This window comes from Solenopsis invicta, chromosome 16 (genome assembly GCF_016802725.1).
Source record: "Solenopsis invicta isolate M01_SB chromosome 16, UNIL_Sinv_3.0, whole genome shotgun sequence".
NCBI classification, from domain to species: domain Eukaryota; kingdom Metazoa; phylum Arthropoda; class Insecta; order Hymenoptera; family Formicidae; genus Solenopsis; species Solenopsis invicta.
The window spans coordinates 2,943,833-2,966,905 of NC_052679.1; the positions used below are offsets into that span (position 1 = coordinate 2,943,833).

A 23,073-nucleotide genomic window follows, 5' to 3' on the forward strand; every position below is an offset into this window, starting at 1 on the left:
GCTAGCCAGTCTGAGGCATATTTTAATCGAGTTTTGTGAATTATTATTCGATCAGTTACCGATATGACTCCGGCTTGAATTTCAAGCCGAAAATCCCTTTCTCGGCCTCGATTCCGAATATAAATAGAATCGAGAATATATTATAATATTATTGCGTCCTTCGAGAACTACTTACCGATCGAAGTCGGTGAGTCTAGACGAGTCCCTAAAACCCTTGGCGAATGGATTACTATCGATCTTCAATCTCGTTATCTGCAAGAAACATATTTTTTTGTTAAGTTTGATATTTTTCTCAAGACATTTAAATAAGATAATTGAAATGCAGAGAGAAGAAAGTTTTATATTAACCTATTCAATAACAGGAGGTTTTTACGGTCTTTTCTGTTTTAAATCCTTGTAACTCGAGTTCTAATCAAAATTTTTGGACCGTAATACGTATTTGAAAGAAAAAGTAATGAGTTTTCTTGCTGAAAATTTAGTCGACGATAAGGTGGAATATCTCAAAAAAAGATTTGAAAGCGTAGATAAAGAAGATAAGAGATACCAGTCTTTTTAACTTTTAACTTTTTTAAAATATTCAACAAATACGAGTAAGTGATTTTGGCTATATTTTTTAGAAGAATGACTTGATATAATTATTATATAAGTGATCTAGTAAAAATTATAGATACAAAAAGATGGAAAAGGATAAAAGTGAATAAAATTATAAATTTTTTATGCATTTCGATGTTATTTCAATAAAAATTTTGAGATTAAAATTTGTTTCATCCTTTACCTCTATAGGAATTGAAAAGGATAAAATAACTTTTTTAATTTTTTTATGCATTTCGATGATTGAAAACTTCAAGAAACAAAAAAAATATTTTATTTTATCCCTTTTCTTAGTTTTCTTCCAACACATATAAAAAGTAGAAAAAAACTTTTAATCTAAAAATTTTTATTGATTTAATATCAAAATGCATATAAAAATTTTTAAAAATTAATTTTACTCTCTTTTTACTACATGAATTTATAATTTCTCTTATAAATCACTTAAGTAATAATTAATCTATTTAAAAAATAGATAAAATTATTTATGTTAAATATTTGGCAATAAAAAGAAGAGAATTTCTTAAGAATCTCCTTTTCTATTTCCATTTTCAATCTTTACTTTTTTCTTTTCACCTTAGATATTCCACTTTATTTCTAAATACCAATTACGGTCTAAAAGTTTTGATTAGGTCTTTGCGAATTTAATAGGTAAAAAAAAGAAATATTATTAATTATTATAAATGTGTGTATATATATATTTTTTTAAATATGAATTGTAAATTTTAATAATTTATTATTATGACATACATATTATTAAAAACTTTTTAATAAATAAAAAAGAAAGAGTGTATTTCTATCTAATGCGACAAACTGAAAATTAAGTGGCGTAAAAAAATCGAGGCTCTCAAGAATTCTCCACGTCGAGAGCCATGGCCTCAATCTCGCGATGCAGATATTCAGCGGTCCGCTCGTCGAGAGTTAACGTTACAGTGTATAAATTGACTGTTATTCAACCAGACGCATCTGGACTTACCAGCTGATTCTGATACGCCGTGACGGCGGTGAAAATGGCCTCCTTGAAGACAAACGTCTTGTGCTCCTCCTTCTGGAGATCGGTGATGTGCAAGCCGTTGTCGTCAGTGTGTTTACAGCGGACCAAGTGTATTCTCGGCTGATACCTGTGCATCGAGTTCAGTACGATCTGCAACAACGAAGAAGATCTGCTATTCGATTATCGCTTCTCCCAACAGGATTAAGCGCGAAAAATTGATTCCCGCGGTCTTCCCCTAATGAATTCCGTGAGAGCGGGATTGCGCGGTGGTACTGCGATATCCCCCCCCATAACAATAAAATACGATTATCATCGCGATCGGCGACGATGTTCCGCGCGAACGCGCGCCTTAAGTCGCCGATTATCGTAAGTTACCGGGTAATTATTTAGCCTATGTGTCTCAATACTTAATTGCGCGTTAATATATTTCCCGTCCCAAGGTGGCTGCGGTTTATCGCGAGTAGATTATCAGCGGAAGGCAGCAGCGGACGCCTCTATCTTGCTCGCCTGACTTTTACGTTTCTAGAAATGGGTCACAGTGGTCCACAGTGTAATCTTCCTAATGGATACGAGAGATAATAAATACAGAGGTCGAGAAAACTTGTATACGACGGCACAGCAACGCGGAGCGGTCGCTACCGAATTTTAAGCCCGCTTCGCCCGCGGCTTAGCGAAAATGCCTTTCCATGCGCAGCTGAATTTCAATCTACTCGAAATTAAGCGGGAGCAACCATTTTGCTACCTCGTCTCGCAAAGTCCGATTCGGGACCTTTAAGTTGTCGAGGAATGGATAAGCGATCGCGTCTCGTTAGAGCGCAAGTTTTTCTCGAATATCTCGAGACCTTCATGGCGCGCGTGACTTGGAGAAGTCGCGCAGATAGGTGGGTTAAAGTTTCAAGCGGGAATCTCGCTGCCGCAGAGAGAGAGAGAGAGAGAGAGAGAGAGAGAGATGCTCTGTCGCAGGTAGATACCGTAGATAGCGCGCGGCGCTACGGCCGGGGCGAAGTTCCGTATCGATTTCCTGTCCGAAACAATGTGGCGCGACGAAACAAATTCCCCGCGACGGTATCGTGTAACGCGCGAGCAACCGCGCGCGCATCGCGTCCCGCGTTGCCTCCGCCTCGCCGTTTTCAGGGGTGATTCGCGGGGCGGGACGTACAGGGGGTGATTAGGATCCGGGGGATGGTTCGGATTAAAATTAACTCCTGAGAGAAAGAGAGAGAGAGAGAGAGAGACAAAGGGAGTAATTAGACGTTGAGGATAAAACGCGAAACTCGTATCTTGCAATCTGCGAGAATATCCAAATTGTGCTTTCGAGCAAATTACGCGAAGCAATCCGCGGCAAGAGAGAAATCACGAAATTAGAGGGGATCGCATTCCGTATCGCTTGTACGCGTATTCGTATAAACATACTTTCGAAAACAGATGTGAATTCAATAGAGCTCGGGACGATGAGCGGCGGGCCGCTAATTACCGAAATCGAGCCGGTCGGACGGGCTCGTTAGCATACATCGGGAATGATCCTAGAAGCGAGAGAAGCCGGGGCCTCGCGCGACGAGAACGAACGGACGAACGGAGGCCGAGAGCAGGAGCGAGTGGGGAAAGGGAGAGTGCGACGGTAGCCGGACTTATATATTATCGCTAATATGAAATATGGAGGCGGCTGCGGTGCCGCAACTGTTGAGACTTAACGGCTGCAGGTGGCCCGGTAGAGTCTTTGGGCATTTCTGGCCCTTCTCGCCCGGCCCTGACTTTTTAAGTCCCGTTCGCGCGACCGGCTTCGATCCCGGGGCCTATATGTACACGCATACGCGCGTCCCGCGCGAGCGAAACGGGCAGCGGTGATCACGTATTATGCATACATATGTACGATCGGTTGCACACGAGCGTGCATATCCGCGACACGGCCGCCCGATAAACCTGTCGCGCGCACGTCCGATCGGATAACTTATTCCGGCGATCGAGCGCGGCCGGTTTGGAACTCGATTATCTCGATTTCCCGGGGACACGCGTGCGAACAACGCTTCGCTCATTCAGGAAAATCGCTATTGTCAGCGATCGAGTCATGAAAGGAATACGTTGGCTCCCCGCCGGAGTCGAAAGGTATACGATCTCCCCCTTGTCGCAGTGGAGCTGTTCTACACGGAAAGAACGCTTTTGCTAAAGTATCTAAAAATTTAGTTGGACACAGATCTAAAAATAATTTTGTTAAGTCAACAAAACTATTAATTATGTTAAACTCTCAAATTGAATTGCTAGAATGTCAAAATTTTTTCAACATTGCGTCATGTTTAAACGTCCGTCACGAGTCACGATTATTTTGATTGTCCAATAAAATTATTTTCAGATCTGTATCCAGCTAAATATTTACACTGACAGAAAAATTCCACAATTTTAATAAATATTTATTCGAACAATACTAATAAAATATTTACTTGTGGTACATAAGTATTTCCTATTAAAAAAAAATGATACTTAAATTAGTGGTTTTTGGACTAAATAAATATATATTTACATTTAGTAAATATTTCACTAATACTATTCGAATAAATATTTATTAAAATTTAGTAATTTTTCCTTTTGGTTTAGATACTTCAACGAAATCGTTCTAGTCTTTTTTCCATCTGATCTTTTAATTGCATTATCGCTATAATTAATTCATAATCCGGTTGATTGTTATTAGCCCTTATGAAGTCTTGACGCGTACAAATTGCAACTTGGACATCTTTAAAAATAAAGATTTGCTCATCGTCGTACGGGATGCGGGAAGACGACGGCTCAATGCGGGTATACGTTTTATTCCGGCAAATTGTTATCCGTAGGAGTTTACGACACATTGTAGATTACAATCATAAGAACACACCTCGTCGATATAGAACGTGTTCTCACCACGATCATCCGCGTTCAAAATAAATAGCCACGAATACATTGTACCAGCATCGAAAAACACGGGTAATAATTTATGAAGCACAGCTGACACACAACTAAACGATAGTGTTCATTAAAATCAATTTTTCTGTAAGATAATGGCATCTGGTCTATAACGATAATTATGATATACATATTCAAAACTCTTTTTTCACAAAATGTTTAAGTATCAGAGATACACGGAAATAAATTATTATCAAATCAACAATCATATTCTCATGTATAAGCAAGAGTATAAAATCTTTTTGAAAAAATTTGATAACCTTAAACAGACATTTATTTCTTACATAAAGAATTTTATTTCTTCATGTAAGCACAAGTCTGTTTAATGCTATGATATTCTTTCAAGAAAATGTTATTGTTGATTCGATACTAGTTTTCTTCTGCGTACGAAGACCAAATAAATTTAAAATAAAACTTGAATCAGTCAATTCCAAAACAAAAAACAATCCAAGATGACGCGACTTTTAACGAATTCGAAATTAAGAATTTTTAAATTTAATATATATTTGCTAAGATTTTTTTGTTAAAAGTTTTCATACGATATTTAATATTATATAACGATACGTAGATAGCCTATATCTCAATATAAAATTCATCGGAAAAGAATCGTGTTGTTCGACGAGATTTCCTATTTTTCCGCATCGTCAGGTTTCTCACGTAAAACCGCTTTCCGGAAAAAAAGAAGTCTCGCTTTGCGTATCGTAAGCCGTAAACGACGCAAATACTTTTTTTTCTTCCGTTCAATCGATTAGAGTCCATTTGTAATAATTAGCTACGAAAGGCTACCGAGAAACCGATCCGCTCTCTGTCCGTGATTTGCATGTGGCGATTTATCAAAGATCGCGTCATCCACGTAATACATGTTGATAGCGGCATTACACGGGCGATTTATTGGCATTTTTCTCCCCGCGCCCGTTAGATAGCAATCACGACGGAATGCCAGGTCGATCGTTAATCCGAGTCTCAATTAATATAAACGTGTTTCTAGATATGTATACTGTAGATAGCGTAAATAGGTGGAATATCCCGGCGGTGATTTGTAGCGAAAATCAAAATTTAAATAACGCCGCGGATGAAAGGAGAAGATCAATCACAGCGGGGCTAATGATGATTTAAAAGACTATAAATACCGCAGAATCCGAAAAAATCAAGAGGATTTAAAAGTCTGTTAAATTAAGAATTTAAGGTTTTGCGGATTAAAACAGACGCGGAAAAAAATTATACTTGTAGGATCTAAATTACTTAAAAATTATGTAGAAATTAACTTTTGCGGAATTTTTTAATTAAAGAAGATTCTGAAAATATATTCTAAAAATATAAGATTATTACACACAAAATTAAAAACTTTAAAATTACGCAGGCAGAAAAATATTATTCTCGTGATTAGTAAAGCGATTACTTAATTCTAATCTTCTTTTTATGTAATGATAATCCTTAAACAAAAAATATTTTCTTTTAATAATAATCTTAAAATACATTATTTATTTATTTGAAACAAGTAATATTTACTTAAACATAATAAACATACAAAAAAATACATATTTAAATTAAATTAATATTATTTACTTTAAATATTTTATAAGTTTATTTGTAAATTGTTAAAAATTCATCATAAGCATCAAATTTACTCAAAATATATTCTAAACTCTTGTAATTCAATACTTTAGTCGAAAATTAAGTTAAAACAAAATTCTATTTGCTTCTTATTCTGATTTTTCTTTGCTAAAATTTTATAATATACTGTGAAAGAGTATAATTCTTTTTTTAGTATATGATAGTGAGTTTTTCTAAAATTTATGAATATATTTTAAGACAATTATTAAAAAATTATTCCTTATAAAAAATAACTAATATTAAAACAAAAAATAAATTGAGTAATAAAGCAGAATTAAATATTTTTTGTGTGTATCACGAACAAAATGGTTTCGTTGAAGTATCTAAAAATTCAGCTAAATACAGATTCTATCAAAACAATTACGTAAAACGCTCATGATGATCAATGTTGCAAACATTCTTGACGTTTTAGCAACCAGCTTGAGCGTCCTACATAATTATTCTAATAATCTAATAAAAAAAAAATATTTTTTTTTAATCTGTCTAGCTCAATTTTTAGATACTCCAGCCAGAAAACGGTTCTTTTCGTGTACGAATATGATTACAATCTAATGTCGCATCTGATTGTCGCAAAATATGCAGAGTGCCGGAACGCGCCGCGGTAGGGACTAAAATTTTCGAGCCTGTCACGAGCCGAAATAAATGACGGACGAAGGCCCGCCCGAGACGGAGGAAGTCGCGTTTAGGGTACAACCAGTGGAATCTGCCGAGCGTGCTCACTTCGGTAATTTCGCATTAATATCACACACGCGATTCGCCGGCAGTGCGAGGCAGGTCGCACACTACCGGGCGAGCGCAAACTCGCCGCGCTTCGGCTACCTGTCGCGAGCATTAAACCAGTTTCAAAAATATCGCGGCGCGGCGATCTCGCGGTCAGGCGAAAAACAAACGTCGCGTCGCGTCGCGACGTCCGGAATACGTACGCACACACATACGCGCGCCTGCGTGCACCTGGAATGCTCGCGAAAGCGAGCTCGGTTGTGTGTTGCGGCGACGGAAATCCTTCGTCTTCTTTTTCCTCCATTCTCACGAGATCTCGCTCTTGCCTTTCCGTTCCGTTTCCACTCCCTTACTCACTACCCTGTCTCTCTTTCAGGGCAGGCCGTGGATTATCCGGATCTACACGCAGGGTACCCACATTGTAAGTGTATATAATTACGCAAAGGCCGCGAATTATAGGCGTATTAATTAAACGGCCCAGGGGCGTAATTGAGCGAGACCTCGCTCGCAGAGAGGTGTCCGGTGCCACTTCATTGATTACAACGCGCGTTAAATTCACGCGGTTTCGCAAATCGCGCTCGCCGCCGCCACCGCCGCCGCGCTGGTCTCTATCGTATGTTTCAGAATCCTTCGTCAACAATTTTGTCTCTTGTCACTGCGCGATTCTCTCTTCTCGTTTTAAACTAACCGAGAATATCACGTAAAAAAAAAATGATGCTCAGAAACCTGCGGATTTTAGGAAGGTATTAATTATGTTAAAATATCTCATTTCGCAACGGACTAATGGAAGGAGAAAGGCTCTCATTGGAAAGCAAGAAAGAAAGAAGTAAACGTGAGCAACTATAATGGCAAATATAATCGCGCGAAGCGCCGCGAATATCGTTCGCACCACGAGGCGTTGGCTGGAATAATGTTTCCGGTCGATGAAGATCCGAATTTAATTTTACGAAGAGAAAAAAAGAAAGAGAGAGAGAAAGAACTGGCTTCCATCGAGGAAGGTTTGTTTCCGAAGGTAGCAGCTTTATGGCGAGAGAGACGATCGCGTTGCGGTATCCCGGGGTGTCCCTATTCGTTTTCTGCGCGGCCGCCGCGTGTGGGACAACCCGCGGTAACCTGTCGGGACAACAATTCGCTTCGCTCCGCTTGGCCCCACCGCGGGGCAACGTGTGCGTACATACGTACACTACCGGTCAGCAGGCGCGAGTAGCGAGCGATATTATGTACGCACACGCGAAACGCGTTACGCGCGTTTCTCTCCGCTTTTTTTTTTCCTTTACATAGCTTTTCGCTTAATTTATCAACCCCGCCGCGCCCCGCGCGCGCACGGGCATTCCCGCGGGAAGCCGAGGTAGGAAACCCAATACCTTGCCCCTCAAGCGAGAGGACTTACTTCTCGTGAGATCGTGAGAACGCTTTTCCCGATAGCTGGGATACTCGGCGAGGTCGATCGCGTTTTTTTTTCTTTTTTTCGAGTAAATCGCGAACGTAAGAAACCGCGATTGCTGCGTTTTATTTTTCACCGTTTTCTTTTTCTTTTTTTTGCTATTTTTAGATTATTAAGCAATTATTACTGAGCAATTAAGCACTGTACCTGTATATTTCCGAGTTAGATTGTGTACCGATTAAAAGAATTAAAACGTTATTGTCGCTATTAATAAACTGCGCGGTCATTTCTTTTCGTTTAAAGACATTGACAATTTTATACCATGCCAGAATATGGGGATAAATTAATTTTCACGCTTGTGCGTAGTAGGTAACTGCATAATACCTCATAAATAAGTTATCAGATGCATTGAGCATTACTTTATATTATTCAATATATTATTTATTCATAAGTTTACATTCCAGTGTATTTATAAGACTATATATATATAGACGTAGGCATGTGCGTAGAGCTGTCATTAATTTTTTATGTGCCTTACGGGCAAAACTTTATCTCTAGCAGTCTCTTAATTTTTGGAAAAAAAAATAAAAATGGAAAACAAATACGATGTAATAACTGCTTGAATCGTGTTTAAATAATTTTTGTATACACAAGAAATGTAAGATGTTATTCACATATGTTAAGAAATACAAAAAAGAATAATTATTTCAATTGCACTCTCTTCTTCCTTTTATTTCAGTGAATTCATTGATCGTATCGTCATAATTAGTATCTAACGATATTATATTCAATTAAAATTACAGAAAGATTGGATAACCGTTCTTGTCTGATAGTCGATCTAAAATAATTCTTAATTAAATTTAATGTGCTAAAACTTCTCCTTTACGAAGCTGTAAAAACAGAAAGAAGTCTGAGAAGTATTCGAAGAGCAATATTAATATTCGAATATGACTTAATTAATCCAAAGTCACGAAAAACCTGTAAAGTATCAAACGGAGTTACAGTTTTAATATTTTGTATAGTGTCAAGGCTTCAAAGTAAAAGTACGGTGACGTAATTGAAAATTTGAAAATATTACGTTCGATTATTTTTTAATCGATTCCATTTTAAGGCCATGGGCACTTGTCCCTCTGTGTTGTCTTCGCATAGTTACGGCTCTGCACGTACACTGCTAAATTCTCAAATAGCCCGCAAATTGCTAGAAGTTTTTCAACTTATAAATTAATAAACCGCAAATTCTTGAAGTCAGTTTCTCAAGTGTCTTGAAGCTCGTCTACTCGCAGCTCGGCGATTCGTCATTGCAAAATCCACTCGTCCGTAATACGTAATTCTCATAGCAGTCAACAGAACTATCTAAATTACGTATAATATGATAGGCACATCGTCGGTACTTATTTATTAGCTGTTATTTATGTACTGCGGATTTGAATACACACACCGTGCCCGCTCTCCGCGGTCGGCTCGTAAAAATTCCGTCGCTCGAAAATGACTTTCTCCTCCGTGGCAAGACCGCGAAAGGGATCGAAAAAAAGGAAAGAGCGAACGAGGGAGAAGGAGGGAAAGACGGGGAACGACGGGAGGGAGGGGACACGGGGAAGTAACAACGCCACAGAGTTTCGAGAAACGAGTGTATAGGACAATCGCGCTGTTACGTTTTTCCCACCTGTCGATCAGCGTTGCACCGCGCGCACTTTATCCGCGTGTTTACCGAGCAACCGGTAATTACGGCAAATCCTTCTCGTCCGCGATATTTCAAGGAGATTAACTTTACATCTCTCCCGCTGTAACTTCTTTTCCGCGCTCGGAGAAGTACCGGTTTCTTCAAAACTGAACGGTGCAGCGGCACCGTCCACATTGAAATAAAACTTGCCGACACCGTGGAATAGAAGTCATTGGTATTGTTGGCTCGCACTATTGTTTTCTATTCTCAGACACATGCTCTTTAAAACGCTTACGGCGTTACTGCCCCAGTCGACGAACAAAGAAAAAAAAAAAAAAACAATTTAATAGAATTACATTTTCGAATAAAAAATGATATTTTAATCAAATCTAAAAGGTATTAGTTAATTTGGAATTTATTATTTTGCAGTCTTATTATTTTAATATTTTTTCAAACAGTCATTTACTGGTGATTATTCAGCGACTGACGCAGCGAGCTACTCTTATTGATAAAAAAAAAGAAAAAATTGAATCAATAAGTATGTCTTAATCAAAAATCCTGTAAAAAAATGGTTTGTGTGATTTATTAGGAATTTTATTTTTATATGAAAAATATGGGAAAAGAGATGCAGGTCTGGTCTTTACTTATCTGTCCTGTCATAAAACGCGAGCGTGGCATGGCGCACGCCATTCTTGTAATGGAGGCGCTACGCTATGACCGGAAGTGGAGGATTAATACTCGCGTTCCTATGGTACAAAAACACGCGTCGAACTGACAGCCGCGCGAATAATTTCTAGATGAAAGAGAGCAGCTAACGAATTAGCAGCGATAACGGAAATAAGTAGCGGTAACTCTGGCAGCGGTATAAAAAAAAAATAAAAATAAAAATACGGACAAAACTGCGCCGGCGTAGAAACGAAGGTGAAATTTTACACCGCGCTCGCCGACATTGCGAATTCCTTCCGTTTCGTCGAGGGTAGCGGGAAGAAAAAGATCCGAGGGCGTTCGACTCGGGAGAGAGAACTCGCAGGTGGATGACCGCTTTTGGACCACCGTGTAGTAGCCGAGTCGCGCAGGCGGGGGTCTTATAATATCGCGTCATACGAAACGATGAAATAGTGGCCGTAGCGAAGGAATGTTCCCTACCACTCGAGTCGTCGAGTTGAGTTGACTGGCGCGTTGCGTGGTTCGCCCGGCTCGACCGACCGCTTTCAACCGGCGTGTCTGTTCTCCGTTCTTCGCCAGTGTTTCTCTGCGCGCGTACAGGATGTTTGGCAATTGCCCGGATACAACCGGGAAGGAGTAACCGGGTTCCCCCGGTCACGAAGCCTCGACTCGATCTCCCCCTTCGATCTCCTCCCCCTCGAGAGCAATCCCCTTTCGTTTTCTGCCTCTTCTTTTTTTTCCTTTCCTCTCTTCCTCCACCCTTTCCCCTTTCGCAGCCTCGACAGCACTTACGAATTGTTTCCGATCGCAGTTTAACTCAAATCGACCGTGACGGAGAATCAAAACGTCTTTGAAGGGATTGTTACAAGAACGATTGAACCTCAAACATCTCGAAAAGCGCGTCGGGAATTATGCTCAGTTTCTTAACCGAGAGAGGCCGCGCTTCTCTCGGACCTACTTGTTATTTTATGCTTATTGACAGTTTGTATTTGCGTATTCGCCCACTCGACGGCGGGGAGAGACCGTAGAATTCATATACTGACGCGTATTATGACTACTTTTACGAGCGGTATCAATGAGCGAGCATCGCGACGAGCATTACGATACTGGACGGCGATATCGCCGTTAAAGATAACGCGTGTGTAAAGCATTAAGTCGAAACGGCAATATCCAGGCGAGAACTGTTAATAATCTTCCTCTCCCGTATCTAACGTCAACGTTGATTTATATGTAGAACGCCATTAACTGCGTTCAGTTACACGTAGATTACGCGGGATTATTCGAGGAAAAGTGGATTAAACGAGACAAACGCGTTTGCGCGGAGAAAGGTCCCGGACTTTTGTCGAGAAAAGAAAGAAGATTTTCCATTCCTTGATCTTTCTCGCGGCGAAAAGAAGAATGAACGTTGGACAATTAACTTTGACTGTTTCGATAAAAGGGATAAGTCTACGAAAATTTCACGAAAATCTCTTTGGTTCGTTCCCATTCGTCGGAGGCACTGAACTCGCAATCCTTCGCTAGATTTCACAAAGTTAACAAAAGCCTCTGCGCGGCAATAAATCGAGGCACCAATGGAGTCACGTTCGTTTCCCTCGCAACGGCGCCGAAGAGCACCGCGATCGCAACAGTTATCCGAGTCATCCGAGTAAATCGCGTAAAGGAGGAGGGAAGAGGAAGAAAGGGGGAAAAAAGGACATTCGAGGCAGCGAAGAGACAGGAAATCGCCCATCGTGATTATCATTTCTACGATTTATCCTCCTCTCTCGCGGATAAAGCTCCGAAAAGCATTCACGCGCGCGTTTACACGCGCGTCCTCCGCTCGTCGTTTGAGAGAGAGAGAGAGAGAGAGAGAGAGACGCGCCGAGGCGCGGGCGCGGCAAGGAACGGCCGGAGCCGTCTCGAGAGAGATTCAAAAGGTGCTCGACGGGGCCAGGCGTGGGCTACCCGTGATCATCATGACAAAAGCTCGGGGCAAACATCCGTTCAATTTATTAGCTTATAGGCAACGCCGTCTTCGTACTACCTACTATACACCACCTACGACACCAGCCACAGACCGCCTATAATACCGGCAACATTATGGGCATGCTCCCAACAAGCTAGCGCGGAGCGGAGTCCCTCTTTTCTGCCTTCCTGTCGCCCGGTGGCCCGCTGCACCCTCCCGAGGCGAGCGATCCCGCGCTCCCAATAGAGTCCCAGTTTTTACGGTCGCGAGAAACCCGTGACATCTTCCGAATCCCGCAGGGCGGGAGACTGTCGCGCTCGCTCGGGGATTAACCCCTTGATAATATTTTGTGATAAATTTGCGTTAAATGGAGCAGCGTAAAGAAGAGAGAGAAGGTGATCTTTTTTTTTTTAATAAATTGAAATCTTCTTTTGTTAAGGCATTAATAATTTTCAAGTTGAGCCTGGGAGTTTTGACGGTTGTTATAATTATTAATTACTTGGATTATTAAAGTATGATATTGTTTTGGGATTAATCGAGAATTTAAATAAAAGTCGAAAGTTAGTAGCGAACATCTCGTGGACAAACAGTTGAGCGTATAAAATTATCTCTCGGACATATTTCATCGTCTCGTTACTCGTAACGAACGTTACAAGCATCATTGTTTTTAACAAACTCGATATGTCTCGGATTTAACAATCTCACGATCGTTCCTCGTCCACGTTCGTGCCATACGGACACGCGTGAAACACGTGTTTCCAATTAAGGGATAAAAGAGATATTTCAGGCTGAGGATTAACTTTTATCGAACGTTTACAACGGGACGTCGGGAGAGATAGCGGAATATTAAGTTTCGCGCGGTTTATCGCCACTTCTCGCGGTAAAGGTGGGAATCGCGCCGTAAATTTGCGCATTTATTCTACGCGGTTTCGAATTCCCACGTTAATAAGCAAGAAAACGCGTCGACGAAGAATCGACGCGCGTATCATTCATTCGCGAATTAAACCACATCGCCGCAGTGACGAAATTTGTCGAGGTGTTTATTTCATACGATCGCGCCTTTCATAACGCAAGTGTCATTGAAAGCTTTCGTATGAAAGATGTGTAATACATGAGAAACGTGATAATCTTTTTTGCCATTAAAATAATTAATAATGCAAATCTTAATCCATCTGAGAAGAATCTATCAAGTTAAAATTCCGTACTCAAAGAAAAAAGTCGTACCGGCAGTTATAAATTTGTGAACAAATTACTCCTCAACTATGTGTTATAAATGTTGTAAAATAATAATAAGTTATATGAATTAAGAACATATAATAATATTAATCATATGTAATAAATTATTGGATAAATTATAAGAAATAATAATTACAAATGTAAGTGATGGAAAGTTTGAACTGAGATTCGAACTCGCGAGAGCCTCGTTTTTGTTTCTAGCACTTAAGATACTACAACCGCTGTTTCTCTGTTATCATAGTTATTCCGGTCGTATATTTAATCGGCTGTACGTAAACTGAAAGAATGTAATTATCATCATTTATTTGTTCAAACTGTATATAATTGTGTAGTTATAAATGAGATGCTGTTTCACTGTAAATTAATAGTTGTACAAATGCCGTTGCCATGGTGATACATGCTATTTTATAATTATTGCAACTAAAACTTTACTACGTACGTATATTAGTTCTATAAAAACTTGTATATTTGTCACTTTTATAGTTGCCATCACTGTGAATTTTTTTCTAAGTGCGGTAACTCAATATTATTGCAATCTTTTATTGGTAAAAACAGAGTATTTGTTAAATACTTATTGACTCAATTCTTTTGATACACTAAGAAAAAAATGATTACGATCGTCATAATTTAATTTTAATTTATAATTATTTTTGGTGCTAACTATATATTTCTAGTTATTTCATCTATGTGAATTATAGTTATTATTACTATATAAGTAATAAGCAATATTTAAGAAAAAAATATTTATTTTCATTATAAATGCGTAATTGCATTTACTACATAGAAATGTTTATTTTATTTTCACTATCTGTATCTCGATATTTTATGATATTAATATTTAAAATTATCATAATTTATAGTAGTTTTGTCACAGTTGGCGGAACTATAAACGTAAGGTTACTACTAACATTATAACAGTAATAACTATAAAAATAAAGCTCTTAGCTATAAGTATTTTACCACAATTGTAGTCACAAATACCAAACACTTTTTTCTCGGTGTACAAATGCGCAGGAAGAACAGTTTTATTGAAGTGTCTGAAAGTTTAGCTAGAGATACAGATCTGAACATAATTTTGTTGGACCGTGAAAATAATTGTGCAAGACAAATTGGTTGCTAGAACGTCAAGACTTTTTGCAGCCTCGCTCTTCACGCTTGAGCGCCCTGCATAATTATTTTGATGATCCAACAAAATTCTTTTCAAATCTATATCTAGCTAAATTTTTAAGTACTTCGGCTAAACCATTCTTTCCGCTCTTTCCGTGTAATTTTATACAGATAGTTTTAAGAAAGTGCGCGCGTGTGTGTGTGCGCAAAATATTTTCAACTCGACATGATCTAAAACTGCTCATCTGCGACAACTATTCAATTAACAACACTTCCCGTTGTAATACCCGAGTTCTGCCGTCGAGCGCCGTTACTCCGCCTCTTTCCCATGAACTTCAACTTTTCATTATCGCGCAGTGACTTTGCGTCTGCCTCTTTATCGGGAAAGGAGACGGCGTTTTATCGCTGTGCGGGCTCGCGCGCGCGGTCTGAAATTTTCTTCTCAATATCGGCTTATCGGTAACGGCGACTTTGCGCGTAAATGCTCAAAATTATAGGCGATCGACCGCGATTTCGCGGCGGAATTTTCGTCCCCTTAATCCTGACCATGTGTAAACAGCTCGTCTGTTTTTTTTTTCCCCACGAGTCGCTTTATCACTTGACTATCTTACGCATAACTTTAAATCTTTTCCGTTACATTGCGGATTACATTTTTGTTCCGAATGAGACGCGTTTCCGCGGACGACGAGAGATTGGTCCGTCATCGATCGGCCAGCGACGACGTCGACAACGGCGAGGACGGAATATTATGTTCCATAGGACAACATCGACGCCCACGATTAACGAGCCGCGCCGATGATAACCCACGGGCCCACGCACCCACCCTGATGGGGTAATGTCCCGGCGCATTCGTTTTACGAGGCCATTTTCGGCGCGCGCGCGCGGCCACTCGAGGACCCGTCAACGATCGCACGGGCGCGTTGAACGAGAGGAGGCCGAGGGAATTGATATGAGGGCGTGAAAAACGACGCTATATGCGAGCAACTCGACAACTTCGCTAGTCGTACGTTAAACTGACCCACCCGCAGGTCGCTTAAGTTCGCAGCCATCAAATTTACAAAGGCGATGATCGCGAGCGTCCGAAGAGTCGATTATTTCAACAATGTTCCATTTTAAGGCCCAATTTAAGATTTGAAGTTGTGCGTTTCAAAGAATCGTGAAGAAAGTGATCGAAATTTTCTCCGAAGGAAGCCCTGCTGCGTGGTCCGTTTTACATTTTCTTAAGCCAGGAATTTCTTTAAAATCTGAATATAATCGTCGGCGGCGGCGGTGTTATATTCGCGGATTATATATCCCCGAGGCGGTAATCGAACGCGAAGGGAAGAGGGTTCGCCGCGTCACGTAATAGCGGTAGCATGTCCAACGGTTCCGACATTTCGCGTCCGGCGGCCATTGTGCGCTAAACTCCGAAATAAAGGGGAGATACGCCGCGCGGCCCAGGAATTACGCATCCGCTGAAAGGCAGGCGCAAATTACAGAACGGCGTAATGGCCGGGGTGCATGAAGCGCCTTATCGCCGACAATTTCTGCGCGCGGGCCGCCGGAGGAGGAAAATCTTGCGAAATTATTCTACGAAGATTATATATGGAGATCGGTGGTCGATCTTGCACGCTTCGTTGGCGACGCGTGAATGTTTAACCGTTTTGACGCCGAACTTGACTCGCTAGAAGTGTATTAGATGCACAGTAAATCTTTAAAAAAAATCGCTCAAATATTTAAATCGCATAAATATCTTATTGAAAAATCGTAAAATAAGTTGACATCTATTTTGCATTCGTAAACTCCCACAGGAAAATATCATTCTCGTGCTAAGAAAAGCGATTCTATTTTAGTTTTTTTTTCTTTTGAGTAACGATTATCTTTACAAAGAATAATTTTTTTATAATGGTCTGAAAATACACTCGTCACTTTGCAAAACTAGTAATGTTTACTTAAAATAAGCTTCTGTTAAAATACTTGCACTTCAAATAATTATTTATTGCATAAGTTCATATATTCGCAAATTTATTTATAAATTTATCATAAGTATCAAAATATCAAAATATATCCTTTCTAGAATCTAAATAATTTAATAATTCATTCAAGAATATTAAGTTAAATTGATTTGCTTAAACATAAAAAAGAAAGAGCCAATGTATCTTGCGGTGCAGGTCTGCAGCGATGCCTAATAATATTTTGTGTGAATTTTTGCGCCTTTTCTTCTTTATGTTTTCATCATAATTTTATTATTATTCTATTTGCTTATTATTTTGATATGTTTTTTCGATAAAGTTTTTTAACATTCTTCAAAAAAGTAAAAATTTATTTTTGGTTATGTAATATTGAGTTTTTCTAGAATTTGTGATGAGCATTTTGAGACAATTATCAAGAAGATATTTTTAAAGATTAATTACTAAAAGAGAAAAAGAATAAAATAATTTCTTATCTCAACAGTTGAATATTTTTCTGTGCCTAGGTAATAGTAAATGAATTAAAATAATCTATCATCTAGTTGAAAAAATATTGCTACAGAAATAAATATAAAAATATAATAAATATAAATATATAAATATAAAGGTGCCAATATTTCTTCGCAGTTAATTGTCATTCAATTTTAAAGATTCAAAGATATACTGTCGCAAGAATTAAACTCGTAGACACCAGGAGTTGATTACAGGTGGGTAATTTAGATAGATCTCTTACCTGGCCGTGCTTGTCCATGTCGTTGTTCGTCAGCTTCACTTTTTCGAAGGAGACGACCTGTTTCCGCAGTTGCTCACCGGTGAAGGGTGAGTCGGGATGAACGTAAAGTCGGGCGGGTGCCGGCGGATCCGCTTTGCCGGCTTCCAGCCAGCAGCTACGATGATAGGCGTACCGATACCTCTTGTTGTCGACCGGTATGATGTCCATCAACACTGCGTAACGGCCCTCGGACTTGAGCCCGGTGAAGGATACCCGGCACGTTGGAAACATCCGTCTGCGAAACAATGCACATGCAGCAATTATATAACAAATGAATAACAATCGCTGTAAATTAAGTCCATTTGAATAACATTGAGAATTTCTTCTGATAAACAAATTATATTTCGCAAGAATTAGAATTTTCAATTATCTTTTTAATTATTATTATTAATTTTAACACTTCACTTACGCAAGGTCATATTGAATATTTTAATTTTAAAAACAGAATGAAAAAAACTTAAAAATTTTAAATTTTTTCAATGTATATACGTAATTATACTTATGTAATTATATATATTTGTGAAACGTGATAAACTCTAAACTTCAAAGCGACAAACAAAAACGAGTTTCGATTTTTATCGTGGCAGATTGATATCTGGCGTATGTAACCTAGTAATCGCAAAATGACGTAGCAAAATCAAGGTAAAACCTTTGCACTTCGTGACCGCTTTCACGATCGTTGCAGTCTCGCAACGGTAGAAGTTATTAATTATAGAACACAGTGCCTGCAACAAGTTTTCCTCAGCGACGTAAACGTTTCACCGCGCGTGCAGTATAACTTTCTGCTTAACAGTTAAAATGCTCTTTTAAATTTTATAATCTCGCTCCCCTTTCTAAAAGCGGCGCGGACCTAACGGATCATTCATTCGTCACAAAAAATAAGAAAACCTCAAATCTCTTTATCCAAAACTCTTTACATTTGTATTCGTCATCTTCGTTATATTTTTTTTTATACTTCTCGGCGCAATTGTGTCAAATTTACGATTAACTGTAGACAATTTCGATCAAAGAAAACGTCCTCGAATTTGTCGGGTTTCGCGTCACAAAAGCTTCGTAACCGGTCGCACCTGCAGTTGATCTTTCAACACTTTAAGAAACGTTTAGGGGACTGCGTGCGCCCCCGTCGACTACGCAAAGGCGTGCTCAAAATTTCCCGCTGACGTAGCAGGGAAGACTGCAGTCTGACCTTCGGTCCTTGAGTTCCCGACCGAGAGCTTTCACTCACAATGTACGTCCTCGTTGCGACCGCACGCAACGGACTCACGCCTGTGATTTACACAGCGCCTCATGGAAGAACGCCGGGCAATTTTCTGCGATTATACGGCCAGATACGTCAATAGCGATTTTTTTCACAGTGAAAAGCCGGGTTCCAGTTAGTTTATCGCTGAAAGTGCTTGGGCCGGGCGCAAGGGACAGAGAAATACCGTTCATTCTGAAACGCAATCGCGCTATAATTCGCTTCGTAATATTTATTACATAATTGCGCACTATGTGAAACGTGATACGATGAATACTCGGTGTAATATAAGATCCTTCATTATTTTGTTTGAGAGAACACTGTATTGTACGCGTATGCAAATTCTTGATAACTTCGCAAGGAGCGCGCGCGCGCGCCATAATTCTGATCTAATTATTCTTGCACCAGACGCAGACTTGATCGAACGCAACAGGGAAGATTGAAAATGATGGATCCACCTCGACATGCCTGTCGAGGTCGGCCAATGGTGTGTCCAGGTCCGTGCAATCCACTAAAGGCTCATCATCACCACCGTCATCAACGTCGTCATCATCATCATCAGAGACACGATATAACTGGGGTTGCCACATCGGGAAAAGACACACTCTTGCCGGACGACGAGTTTTCTCAAATGACGCTAGAATCTTTGAAGGCAGACACTTCTGTCACATTCGTGACCTCGACGGAAGACACGTCGATCTCCAGAACTTTATCCTCCACCAGAATCGCTCTGATCAGAATCCCGAAAACTCCTCGAGCCAAAAGAACCGACGTCCCTGCGATCATACGGCAAATCCTGCCACCGAGAAAATTAGAGATGTTCGAAGAACCGTCAAGACCAAGAGCTGAGAAAACGAGAGAGCTGCCAATCTCGAGAAAAAATGAATCGCCGATTCCACCGATACCCTCCGCGAGAGAAACAGCTGCGAGTACACCGGCGTATCAAGCACGGAGGCATCTGAACGACGTGACAGGCGCGATTATGACGAGACTGAACTGGCTGACGCCGAAGACGCCGAAGTCGCCTCTTTTTCTGTGTCTGACAATCCTGGTTATCTACGCGGGAATTCACGTATTATTTGCCGTAATCGCCTGGCGAACACCTGCGTACCAGTTTTTCGCGTCCAGTCAGATCTGCGGGGTCCTCGTGTTTCTTATGTGGCGACTGACCGGCACGATATTAATCTGAGCCTTGCGAATAGATAATACATCGAGATAATGCTCTGCCAGACAAACACCGAAATTACTCGACGTGTCTTATACTAATTTATCATAATTACATATACATACGTAAAACAGTTACGTAGGTTCTTAAAGCGAGGATTAATTAATTGATGATCGGTGCTAAATTGATGAGTACCTACGGAAGTATGAGATAAATATTCGAGGGCCTAACGAGCAAGATTATATTTGGATACCAAGAATACAAACGTCTATGAAAATCGATTCATTAATATATCTTAATTATATTGAAGAACGCTGTGATTAATGATGCTACTGAAGTAACCACCATGTTCCATTCGCTCTTTGGCATCCGCGGTTGAAAAGGTACCTTGGTGGTGTTAGAATGTACAGAAAAATATTCTCAAGAAATATATTCCCTCATCTCTCAATATTATTCAATTACATAAAATAAGCTTCTACTAACAAGTAGACCTAGCTTTGTGTATTTGTCGAATTTATTGAAAGTAAATCAGTACATTTGTAGGGATTGTAAAAATAATAGAAATATATTTTTTTATTGACAGCCAAACATATTTAAGAAGTGAAATTAGTTCTCAATTATCGGCTAAATTTTCTTTTTTTGACTAAAAAAGTTTTTACCAGAATAGCTTTCAAAATTCTACATATTTCGTACATTTATTGAATTATATTATCATGCTTTGTTCAGAAGTAGCCATAGTTAAAAAGCTTTAGCCGATTTTCGAGATCTCATTATACCTCTTAAATGTTTGATTGCAATAAAAAAAAATGCGTGTCGATTATTTTTCGAGTGCCCTACATGTGTGCTCAATTTCAATAAATTCGGTAACACAAAAAAAAATAATTTTCAGCGAAACATTTGTTACCCCCCGTGTGAAAGAGCTAAAAGCACGCGCTTTTGTTCGCCCCGAGTCCTTGTCGCGCACGAACGCTCGTTTGCCAAGACCGCAAGGGTAATTGTCGCGATTTTCTAGATCTATTCATACGACGACAGGCGTCCTCTTTTCGCACGACGAGGGGCCCGAGGCTACGAGATGCGTTCACGACGGAGCCACTGGACAAAAAAAAACGAGATTGGGATACTTAAGCGAGCGCAGATAAGAAAGGTCCGCGTTGCGTCACGCGAGTGTTGGTCCTGTCGTCTCGTCCATTTGTGGGGCCCCAATACTGCGGGGGAGGATGGTCCCCCGCGGCCTCTCAGAAATCGGTTTTATGGTTTTTGAACTTCGCATAAACGATTCTCCCTTCTCCGCGGCACGTACGCGTTCGGTTAGGTTCGTGCGGTTTTTAACAAGCGCATTGTCCAACCGCGCTGAATAGTATCGTCGTTACGTCGCCCGGGGACTCGACACACCTTAACGATACGATTGTCGGCCCTTAGGCGAGGAATTAGCTCGAGCGGTGCATTCGAAATGCGCACACATCTCTCTAGCGCGCGAGAGCCAAGCTCTTTATTTGCCAAGTCAACGCCGATGTCCGCGGGACTCTCCGCGCGTCTCATCTCTCCGCGTATGTAATTCGATTCCGAACGCGTCATACCTATGAGATTTAGATTCGCTTCTCGATTTCACGGTGACGACGACACGACATTTGATACGTAAAACTCTAAATTATCGCGATTGACTGGCGACGATGTCGTGAAGTTTAACTGTCATAAGGAAAACGTTTAGGGAATTGCGTAGCCCTGAGCAACTAAGAATTCATTTCAGAGATCATAAAGAAAGAACGAAAAATATTTTAATTCCTGAATTCAAATAAATTTTTATTTTTCTCAAAAGTATTTTTATTTTAACTTAAAAAAAGGCAAGTTAAAGAAATAATTTCATCAATTTAAACACAACTTTTTTCTAGGTGTATGTGCCATATTTCAAAGTCTCAAAGCATTGTGAAAAATATAAAAATTTCTTAGATTGCTCTTAATCATTTGAGTATCTGTGTAAAATTTTTAAGCATAATTCTCTTATTAATTTACAATAAATATTATTCATTTTTTTATTCTTAATTTTTACGGAAAATCGCATTTTGTAGTATTTATTTGCAAATTTGATGAGCAAGTAGCCTCGCTAATTAAATTAAATTTTTTATATACTATAATAAAACTCTGATAAATATTCATGCAAAAGTTTATTTGGATTACTCGTTTAAAAGTTATTTACTAAAAACTGCAGCAAAATATAATCATTTTCGCTATATAAGCTAAATTTTTCATCATTTTGTTCATTGCAGTTAGTTTCAAGGGCAAAATTCGAGTGTTTATTTCACGACCAACATTTTTTGTCACTGATAAAAAAAAATAAAATTATAAAACCTGCAATTTTTTAATTTTGATAACTTTTAGTTTGATATTTTATAGTCGAAGTATCCTTAGACTTAAAAATGATTACAATAATCTCTTCTTGATGCACAGGGTAGACTCTGTTAATTAGCACATACAGAATTTTTGTTGTTTACTTAAGGCAGGTGCGCTAAATATTCGTATATCTCGTGCTTCATGTACGATTGTTAATATTACAAAACGAATAGCAACCATCTGTGGCCACGCACGTTGCCGTAACGCGAACATTAATCTCTCTGTCGAAAAACGTCGCGGTCGCGCGCACTATCGTAATTACCCCGAGTTGACACTCTATAAAATCATCAGGATCGTTTACACCTCTTTCAGCCCTGCACCCCGAGGCAGCTGCAGCTAACTCGCTTATCGCCCGAAGCCGGCCTTGACGTGGTCCGACGTTTCCTCCGTTCCGAGGTGCTCGATGCTCGACTTTCACCTGCTGCACGCGCGCGCGTGCACGTTATATGCTAAGAATAAATTTCGCAATCGTGCGTACATGCAACGCACCGCCATTCTCACCGGATTGTACACGCGCGGTTGTGTTACGCGATCGTGGCGTTTCCGTAAACTTTAGGCGTGCGACGCGCAATAAATCATCCGGAAAATTGCCATTACGGGGAGCGGACTACGGGCGGATAAGCGCGCCGACTATTTAAGTATCGATGGCGAACCGATCGACGCCTCGTCCCTCGGGATCCGCCACCCTCGTGATCCCTATCGCGCATTACGCTTGTA

The 23,073-nt window shown here is 39.9% G+C and overlaps 1 protein-coding gene across 1 annotated transcript in view; it reads right to left on the reverse strand.

Annotated features, from left to right (window-relative positions):
* The window catches only part of LOC105202650 (T-box transcription factor TBX20), a 67,936-nt gene that overhangs the window by 17,647 nt on the left and 27,216 nt on the right, over positions 1-23,073 (reverse strand). The window contains exons 3-5 of the mRNA XM_026132005.2: positions 17,528-17,801; positions 1,565-1,732; positions 176-252 (exon numbers count right to left, since the gene is read on the reverse strand). Of these exons, the coding sequence (XP_025987790.1) occupies positions 176-252; positions 1,565-1,732; positions 17,528-17,801 (519 nt within the window). The remainder of the gene's footprint in view (positions 1-175; positions 253-1,564; positions 1,733-17,527; positions 17,802-23,073) is intronic.